The sequence below is a fragment of the Falco punctatus genome (genome assembly GCF_963210335.1).
Source record: "Falco punctatus genome assembly, chromosome: 2".
Classification (NCBI taxonomy): Eukaryota; Metazoa; Chordata; class Aves; order Falconiformes; family Falconidae; genus Falco; species Falco punctatus.
Window position 1 is genome coordinate 93,386,861 of NC_137581.1, and position 10,050 is coordinate 93,396,910.

General features: G+C 39.8%; 1 protein-coding gene across 7 annotated transcripts; it reads left to right on the forward strand.

The window, feature by feature from the left end:
- Nucleotides 1–291: 291 nt before the first annotated feature.
- Nucleotides 292–9,976, forward strand: PIGA (phosphatidylinositol glycan anchor biosynthesis class A). Of its 7 annotated transcripts, none has more exons than XM_080375257.1 (6): nucleotides 292–540; nucleotides 1,064–1,496; nucleotides 2,045–2,177; nucleotides 3,312–3,444; nucleotides 4,844–5,050; nucleotides 6,822–9,976. In XM_080375257.1, the coding sequence occupies exons 2-6, from the start codon at nucleotides 1,067–1,069 to the stop codon at nucleotides 7,119–7,121; spliced, it is 1,203 nt and encodes a 400-aa protein (XP_080231383.1). In that variant the 5' UTR covers nucleotides 292–540; nucleotides 1,064–1,066; the 3' UTR covers nucleotides 7,122–9,976. The 7 variants fall into 7 exon arrangements, with proteins under 7 accessions (XP_080231383.1, XP_080231380.1, XP_080231384.1 ...); XM_080375254.1 differs by having other exon boundaries at nucleotides 295–540; nucleotides 832–1,496; XM_080375253.1 differs by lacking the exon at nucleotides 292–540 and having other exon boundaries at nucleotides 606–1,496; nucleotides 6,822–7,017; nucleotides 9,607–9,976.
- Nucleotides 9,977–10,050: the final 74 nt, after the last annotated feature.

The window sequence follows — 10,050 nt, forward strand, 5'->3', positions numbered from 1 at the left end:
CAGTTATGTCACTGTACAGCGCGCAGCCGACTTTTTTTTTCATCGCTTTGGGCTCTTTTTTGTGCACAAGCTTTTTCGTTTTGACAGCAACCGGCCGAGGCAGGTGTCCCACTGGGGCCCGGCCCGCCTGCCGGTGCTGCCGGGCCCGCGTCTGAGAATGAGTATCGGAATGGGAATGGGGATGGAACCGGGCCGAGGACCGGGACCGAGGCCGAGGCCGAGGCCGAGGCCCGCGCCCGCCCCTCCCCCGCCCTCCCGCCGCCCACCGCCCGCCGCGCGCAGGCCCTCCCAGCTTCCGCCTCGCTTCTTCTCCCCGCCGCTCGCTCGACGTCCCCAGGCCGCTCTCCGATTGGCAGTTTCTTTTCCCGCGTGACGCAGAGCCGGGCGGCGATTGGCTACAGGGCCGCGACGCGCTGGAGGCGGGAGCGCTGGGCTGCGGCGGGAGGGGAACAGCCGTGCGGTTGCCGTGGTGACCGAGCGGCCCGTGCCCGGAAATGGGAGCGCGCCGGGAAGCGCCCAGGGAGCGTCGGCGGCCGGCAGGTACGTACGTGCGCGCGCGCGGACGCACGCGCCCCCCCTTGCTTCCTCACCTCCCCCCCCCCCCCCCCCCCCCCCCGAGGCGGCCGCCGGTTGCCGGGGTGATCGCTCTCTTAAAGGGCCCGCGGCGGCCACCCGCCGGTGCGTGTTGCTGGCGCTGGCGGGGGCCGCGGTGCGGCCTGCGCCGGAGGGATGGCTGGGCCCGGCGGCGGCGGGGACGCCGACAGTGAGGGGGCCGGGGGTCCTGGCGGGCGGCCGCCGGCGAGTGATGGCGCCTTGTGGTTCCCCCGGCAGGAACGGGCCCGGGATGGCGGCCGGGGGCCCGGCGGGGGGGGCGCACAGCGTCTGCATGGTGTCGGACTTCTTCTACCCCAACATGGGGGGCGTGGAGAGCCACGTGTATCAGCTGTCGCAGTGCCTCATCGAGCGGGGCCACAAGGTCCTGGTGGTCACCCACGCCTACGGCCACCGGAAGGGCATCCGCTACCTCACCAACGGGCTGAAAGTCTACTACTTGCCCCTGAAGGTGATGTACAACCAGTCCACGGCGACGACGCTCTTCCACAGCCTGCCCTTGCTCAGGTACATCTTCGTGCGGGAGAGGGTCACCATCGTCCATGCCCACAGCTCCTTCTCTGCCATGGCCCACGACGCCCTCTTCCACGCCAAGACCATGGGGCTGCGGACCGTCTTCACAGACCACTCCCTCTTCGGCTTTGCGGATGTCAGCTCGGTGCTTACCAACAAACTTCTGACCGTGTCCCTCTGTGATACAAACCACATCATCTGCGTCTCCTACACGAGTAAGGAAAACACGGTGCTGCGAGCGGCTTTGGACCCTCGGATAGTCTCTGTCATCCCCAACGCAGTCGATCCCACTGACTTCACTCCAGACCCGTCAAGGAGGGATGATGGTATAATTACAATTGTTGTTGTCAGCAGACTTGTTTACAGAAAAGGTAATGGGAGATAAAATGTAAATTTATTTTGGTTGGGTTTTTTTTTAATTATGTATGGTAAGAAAGGTCTTGGTTAGGTGCCACGTACACTGTATCTGTGGTATGGGCTGGGTTTTAAATGGGAGTTGTAAGGTGATGGTTCAGAACTTCTGTGGCAGTGCATTCAAGAAGAAATGTATGTTTCAAGTTTGCACATGTTGGGTTCAGAGGTGTGTTTCTTTTGTAATATTGAAAATTGTGAAATGGAAGGTTTGACTTGTACTGGGGATATGATTTAGGCCCTAATCCGCATGTTCTGTTCAAAATGTTTTAATGATTTCTTTTTTTTTAATTAAGCAACAGCAATTTAAGTTATTTTTTCCCCCCATATTTGCTTCCTAATAGATCACAAGCTGTCTTTTTTCCCAGAATTTTGTGTTCAGCAGTGTAACAGTCTTCAAGAGACCGTTTTTTTCCTTCGCTTGAATAGGGTTATAGCAGTAGGCTACATCATGATAAGTCCTAAAATAAAATCCAGTAACGGCTTGCCCTAAATGTTCTACTCTTAGGTATAGATTTGCTTAGTGGCATAATTCCTGAGCTCTGTCAGAAATATCCAGAGTTACATTTCTTAGTTGGAGGAGAAGGACCAAAACGAATCGTACTGGAAGAAGTCCGGGAAAGATACCAGCTACATGACAGGTTTGTGCTATGCATGTCTGTGAGCTTTCAATGTACTTTTGGGCTGGGGGATCTAACAGCAACACTCTTTCTGCCTGCCCCCCTCACCCCCCAAAACCCCCAAAAAACTTCAGGCTGGAAGCAATGATAGCTATTGAAGGCAAGGCAGATGGACCAGACACTAACTGAAGATTTACAGAGTTGGACTGTAATCCTGCAGCTTAATTCATAGAAGTAGACCCTGTATGAACCTTCACTCCTGACACAGAACAGCTGCTTACATATAAATTTAACATATTCCTCTCAGAACTTGTGATGCTTGGGTTGCATATTACTGCATGGCATAAGGTGTTAGACAGATACCTTGTGTCAGTGCTGTTTGTGTGAATGACTGCTAGTAATGTATTTTATTATTGCAATATGGAACTCTTCAGGGTAGTCTTATCTAGTATGTGTTCTTGTGGTACTATGAACATGTTCTCTGGTGCTACTGTGTTCCCAAAATGTTTCTGTGAGGGATATGCATTTGTCTATTTCTTTGGGGTTTTCTTGTTGTTCAAAGGCAGTTTTATGTGGCAAGGACAAAGTTCTTGATTTTCCATTTCCTTTTCTGTTTCCTGTTACCTGTTCTGTACTTCAATCCGTGGTTCCTCTGATAAAATTAGTTAGTTAAAATTGGTTAGTAGCATTCTTATTTTGCCCTTCTCTGTTTCCCAGTATCACTTCAGAATTATAGGTCCTGATCATTGTATCCTAAATACTTTTTTCCCCACCTCAGACTGAGATTGATTAGATCTTACAATGAAAATTCAAGTAATACATCTAAACAAAGAAAGGATGACAAATCATAATTATTAACTGCATGGAGCCATGTTCTTCTATAGAACTGGAAAGCTCAGGTACAATGTTTTGAAGGCAGCTTTATTTTCAGAAGTTTGTTTTAGTGTGAAAATAAGTAGAAGTCTTCTACAACTTCATTGCTGGAAAAATTTAGAGAAAACAGAACAAAGGTGTCTCTTTTCCTTCTCTCACTATATAAGTGTGAACTATTGGTATATTTTTCAGAATATGTGTAACACTATGCAGCATTATTACAGTCCAAATCTACTGTTTATCAGTCTTTGGGGTTTTTCTTCTTTTTCTTCTTCTACGTAGGGTACGTCTCCTAGGAGCCTTGGAACACCAAGATGTTAGAAATGTTCTAGTCCAGGGGCACATTTTTCTTAACACTTCACTCACTGAGGCCTTTTGTATGGCAATTGTGGAAGCAGCAAGCTGTGGTTTACAGGTAAAAATGAAAAAAAAATCTATTATCTAGAATGCATGTATACATTTTAAACAAATTTCATGATTAAATAATATGTGTTTGTAGTATTAGATTTCAAATGAGGCTCTGTCTTTACAAAGGTGAGCAAATATTGTCCCCACTTACAGATCACCTGGAAGCTGAGACAGAAGGGTTAACCGAAACTGCTTAAGGTCCCAAAAGCAACTTTTGCAAAATTGGGAATAACATATAGATCTGCTAACTCTCAGTTCTCTGAGGTAACCAGACTGCCTCTCCAAAATGCTGGTTTGTATGTACTCATATACAGAGTTTCCGAGTAGTTGATGTTCACGAAGGTTTACTTTGGCACTACTTGGGGAGGAGCTGCAGGAAAAAGGCTCATGAGCATGGGTGATTCATCAGTCAGACATATTTAATTACCAGACTAAACCACTATAGTAGAACTTTATTCCTGCACCAAGAACTGACGTTTGTTTTCATATGTTAACTGAGGATGTATTTATATTACCATGTAGGGATTCAAGGTCAGAGTTGGAGAGAGAGATAACAGTAAAAGCCCTTTCTGGCTAATTTACAACTCAGATTGACAACCCAGAAAGCCATAAAGCACTTAGATTCTTACATTAAAATATAAAGAAACATTTTTTTTAAAGACAGATTGGTGATTATCTAATATACAAGAAATATAGAAAATTTGAGGGACTTGTTTTTTTACTTTTATTTTTTATTCCAGTATCCTTTGACAGTAGTTGCTACCTAATTGTGGTAGTTTTTCCCCTGTCGTCTGTTTTCCTCTCTAGAGGTGAGGAAGTTCTACTGTTTCCTTTTTGTTGCCTGCTGTTTAGAGATGATTGCATAATGTAAGTCTTAGTTGTTTCTGATTTCCTTTTAAAAATAATAATTCAGATTTAAATGACTGAATTTCTAAAGAAATTCTTGTTAATGTTCAGTAACCTAGAAGGCATAAACTGAAGGTGGATGTGGTAAAACTGCCCTTGCCAGGTGGAGGTAACAGTATTCATGAGGGAATATGGAGAAGAGAAAGTCCAAAATGTGGTTACACAGATTTAGTTCTGTACTGTGACAAACGCCTTTAGGAAAGATGTCTCAGAAACCACTCATTAGACCAAGTCTTCTGTTTTATCATGCTGCCAAAGAGTCATTCTGAACATCAGTAAAAGTAATCTGGTATGCTAGGTCTTTTCTAGGTCCTAGACCTTTAGTTTGCATACAGGTAAAAATCGCAAAGCACGATACTGGTCTTTGCTTTCACGGCAACCATGCATTGTATTTTTTTTTCCTATTCTTCTTAAGTGCTGCATTTGAATAGTGTAATAGCAGTGTCATCGCTTGATTTTATTGTTACGGAGCATATGTGCTATTTTTGTTTCATTCAAAGGTGGTGAGTACGAGAGTTGGTGGGATTCCTGAGGTGCTTCCAGAAAATCTCATTATTTTATGTGAACCCTCTGTGAAATCTTTGTGTGATGGATTAGAAAAAGCTATTGCCCAGCTCAGATCAGGAACGATACCATCTCCAGAAACTGTTCATAATAAAGTAAAGACATTTTATACATGGAGGAATGTAGCAGAGAGAACTGAGAAAGTATGTATAACTCACTTATTTTAAATTCTCTTAACGTACAGTTCTGAAACAGCTGCTGCTTTGAAACATTACTATATATACATATTAATGCACTATATATATATACACACATATATGTATATATAAATATACATATGCCCTCTGTAATCTTTCAGTGTAATATTTCAGTGTGTTTCCTTTCAAACATATGTGGCTTAAAAAAGTTCAAAAAATACTCTCCCCTCTGCTGTCCAGATACATCCCTAGATAGGTGTTGGGGTTTTTTCTTGCGTTGTTTTCTATGCCGTAACTGCCGATAAATGCTCTGAAGAACAGCCTAGATCTTTAGTTACGCTTCTGCTCATACATTTTTTCCAGTCTTCACATTAAATAACTTTTCTGGCATAACTGGATAACACACTGTATAAAATGTATGAAAAGGAAAAGACAGAGTTGATGACAAAGTTTTGTCTGCATGTGCTAACAAGTAGTTTAAAATTCTGAGAAGTAGTTTAATGTTGGTAGGCTGAACATAGCTGAATTTGTAAGCTATGGACTTAACGAAGATAAATTATCACACATTTGAAATCATATTTCATTATTAGAATTGCTGCTTTAGCATAAAACCCCTCCCTACCATTAGTGAAGAAAGTTAACTGTAATAATGTTACAATGCCTGTGGAGATATGTCACTTCTAACTTCAGCCCCTATATTTTAGGCAACAGAATAGCTGAATCACATGCCTCTTAATTACTTTGTGGTGTACTCAGATGCAGCTCTCTTGTAAGTGTCTTTGAAGTATCATGTACAACCAGTTTATTTTATCATTTCCAAGTACTGTCAGTACAATTCATTTTAGGATTTCGTAAGTGCAAGCAACAGTTCAATTGCAAAGTTTTTATAGAAAGTCTAGATTTCTGTTTCCTTTATAGCCCTTTCTTTTTAAAAAACCCCAAACAAACAACTGTGAAGGAAAATGTTAGTATAATTGGAAGAAGTATGCATGGAACTTATGTTGTACAAAAGACAGTTGTTAGTTAGATTACCCATATGATGAAGTCTGTAATGTTCTCAAGAGAAAAACGCATCCTTTAAGCCTTTTTTGAGTTGTGTGTAGTGGGTATTTATGTTTCTGTTCAACTATATTTTTTTAATTTATTTTTTTAGTGGTTGTGCTTAATATGTATGTTAAGTCACTGGTAGCATGTATTTGATTTTCACATTCATTGAATTTTAAGAATTTTACTAAGAATTACTAATTTTTCTTTAAAAAAAATCTATTCTGTTACGATTTGCTTGATTGTTCAAATACAGAGATTTGGAAGGTTAGCTCTTCTATGAGTTCATCCGTCTTTGTGTTTAAAATCTAGTAATTGCCTATTCAGACTCTTTTCCTATGACTGATGTGAATATGAGATACAGAACTCATTCAATTAATTAAAAAAACCCTAACCTTTTTATATATAATATTACATATGAGACAAATTATGCAGCCTTACTATTTAATGAATTGTTCTTGAGGTCTGTAAAAAAAAAAACCAAACCAAAACCCAAAAAACATTTATTTTCCTTTCTCTCCTTAAATAAATTAATGAAATTTCTAGAAGGGTACTCATAAAACAACACTTTAAACTGCAAAGCTTTTTGGTTTAATATTTGTCCTATCTAGTAGTTAAGAAGATAATTTATATTTTGCATACTGATAACACGCTGACAACAAGGTACTGCCTGATTTTTGAGGTAGAAGCAACATCATTTTAAGATCTGATGTTCTGTCTCCTCTCTATTTAGGTGTATGACAGGGTTGCTGATGAAGTGGTTTTACCAATGGATGAGCGACTTGGCAGACTAATGTCTCACTGTGGCCCAGTGACTGGGTATATTTTTGCTCTTTTTGCTGTTCTGAACTTCCTTTTCTTGGCATTTCTGAGGTGGATGACTCCAGATTCCATTATTGATGTTGCAATAGATGCTACAGGACCTAAAGGTGCATGGACGAAGCAGTATTTCTGGGGGAAAAAAGGAAGAGTTAAAGAACTTCCAAGCTCAAAAAATGCTCAAATGGAGAGGAAAGAACACAACAGTCACTAAAGGTTTTAATGCTTGCTGGCAGAGACATTATTCTTAAAATTCTTCAGTTTCTTTCTGAAGTTCTTGGAGAGAAACTTGGTTAAATGTGCTACCTCAATTTAGAATGATGGTTTAATTTATTTTGGATTCATGCAAATTTATGGGCATCTCTTATGCACTTGAAGCTGTGAGGAGAACATGGGCTTTGTGTGTCAAAAGCCTTTGAGACAAAAGTACAAGATTTTTCTTGACAACTTGAATATTACAGAAAGTGACTGTAAACTTTAGTGGTATTTGGGAAAGCAAACCACAAAAATTATTAGCTTACAGCAGTCCGTGCTAACTCCTGCAAGTTACCGTGCTTTTTATTTTAAGACTTCTTTAAAAATATTTAATTAAAACCCCGACAAAACATAACTTTTCTCTCCTAAGATGAAAATGGACTTGAAATTAGTCATGAATTTTATTGCCATGGAAATTTCAGAGACTTAGTTTTAGCAGTTGTGTCCCAGTGACAGTGTTTTGCCTGCACAGAATTATTATTTCAAAGTTCTTCCCTAGCCACATTGGATCATCCTGTTGCTAAAACAAAACTCCATAATGAATTTATGATATTTTTCAGAGGTGCTAAATTTGTTCAGTTCATGTATGTGTGTAAAAGTGATGTAAAGCTTATGGTATTTTTTAAAAGTACATAGGTGAAGAAATTACATTATTTAGAATAATACAGCCTTCAGAAACAGCTCAGGCCTGAAAACTTCTCCAGCAGACTATGCCAAAGTGTGAAGTAACACATGAGTGCGTGTGTGTACGCGAGAGAGATCCATGAAGGGCTTAACAAGCGCCATTGTGCTTGCTCACTCTGTCCCTTCCCACCCCGCCTTATTTTTTGTAATTTATTTTTTTATTTTTTATTTTTCCTTCCCCTTTACTTAAGACCAAAATGGCATTTCACTCCATCTGTGGGAGGGATGGTGTTCAATGTGCGTGATTTCACCTAGACCACATCAGAGGCACTGTCAGGCAGGTTCTGCAAGTGAAATCTTGGGAAGGTATTTCTTAGACGGAAACAACCAATGCTTTTCATCAAGACGGGGAGGAGGGGAAAAAGTGGCTCCTTGCATCTGTTCACAGTCGTAAGGTATACCTGGGACAACAGGCAGCACAACATACCAATGTGTGAGAGTGGGTATTGATCTCATTTATGTCAGCCACCTCTAAAACTCCCCGCTGCCTAATGCACTTGGTTAATTTCTTTCTCGAGCATCACTGAAGACTAAAAATCTTAACTTTTGAGTATTATTGAGTAGTGTTGGACACTGTATTAATATTAAAACTGTGCAAGATGAAAATACTGTTTCCAAACCCTTGAAAGGGGCAGTATTTAAAACACCACTTCTGTCAATATCATCTTGTTTGTGTAGTGACATAGTTACCCTAACATCTGACATTTAATAATTTTACTGAACATATTTTTGTGAAACACAGAAAGGTAATGTGAAATAAATGCCATATACAAAGTATATTTTCTTTAACTAGAATTTTTAGCCTTTGATACATAATGTATAATATGCATTGTATTACAATTTGAATTTTTCAAGCTCTACATTAAAAGTGGAGGTCAGCTAAAATGGTGGCATACAGATTATGGATAAATGGTGGAATTAAGGTAATATTTTACTTTCGAAAATTACTACTTTTTTTTCTCCCCCAAAACATTCAGGTTTCTAACTTTTTAAAAATACTGATTATCATTCCAGTGAAATGTTATATATATATTTTTAATAATATCTTGTTGATTCTGATTTATTTCTTTTTGGTTTCCTGCAACATCTACAAACACAAATCACATTTTCAACAGGATTGTGAGAATTTATTCAAAATACTTCTTTTTTATTTTGTGGAATGCTGTGTACTTTATGAGTAATACAATAAAACCTTGTTATGGCCTTGTTTACAACACAGATTTACAGTTTTATCTAAAAGTTTATTTACCTTTCCATAAATAAGGGATATTTTCCATTAATATTTGGGAACATAGAAAGGACAGAAATATACTCTATATTGCCTCTTGCTATCACTAGTGGTTGGACTTCTTATGAGAAAGATGATTATTAAAGAACATTCTGCACAAGCTGACACAAAAATTTAATCCATAACTGGTTTAACTACAAATATGCTGTTTCTCAAGTAATGCAACTTGTATTACGCATAACTCTTTGTGGACTGATTCACTTACTGGCCTTGTGCAGTGGAGTAAGGGATGATGTTTCTGAATCATTTATAGTTTTAAAAAGCATTGGTGGGTGAAATGGAAGAGTTTAAATAAAATAATCACAATAATAATAAAAAAAAAAGAATGGAGATGACTGTTTAGAAGTGAATAAAATAACTATTTAAAACAACCTAAAATGTTTGTGCTTGTAGGTAATATTTGATCATTGTGAAATACCGGGGAAATGTTACCAAAGAGCGAGTGATACTAACTGAGTAATATCTTGTACAGAGCAGACCCTCTGGTCTGGAGGAGGAACACCCAAAAATCTTCTGTATAGAAGGTTTCCCCACCTTTCATAGAAGGCACCATTGATCTGCAATGAAATTCCATCCTGCAGGCGCAAGGAGAAATTGTGTTTCCAATACATTTTATGAAGACACTGTGAATTAAAGTATAGACAGCATGTTGATAACTGAAAATTGTATGCTAAACCAGAACAAGTATCAGGTAAAGTATGAATGTAAGTCATCTTTCGGATTGTGTTTTCATGGATGTGGATAGATCTGTAAGAAAGTAAATGCACTGTAATGTACTTACTTTTGTGGTCAAGTTTTTTCGCATCTTTTAAAAATAAACATTTTTCCCCTTTTGATTTTTATTTCTTTTCGCTAGTCCTTTTATTCATATATGCTTAGGCTTATAAACAAATAATTGTAGAAGTGTTATCTTTTT

What these genes read in the sequence shown, in the direction of transcription:
- PIGA (XM_080375252.1), top strand. Translation starts at nt 806, where the DNA reads ATGGCGCCTTGTGGTTCCCCCGGCAGGAACGGGCCCGGGATGGCGGCC. An exon ending in AGATACCAGCTACATGACAG is followed by an intron (nt 2,178 to 3,311) that starts GTTTGTGCTATG and finishes TCTTCTACGTAG; the next exon opens with GGTACGTCTCCTAGGAGCCT. An exon ending in CAGCAAGCTGTGGTTTACAG is followed by an intron (nt 3,445 to 4,843) that starts GTAAAAATGAAA and finishes TTTCATTCAAAG; the next exon opens with GTGGTGAGTACGAGAGTTGG.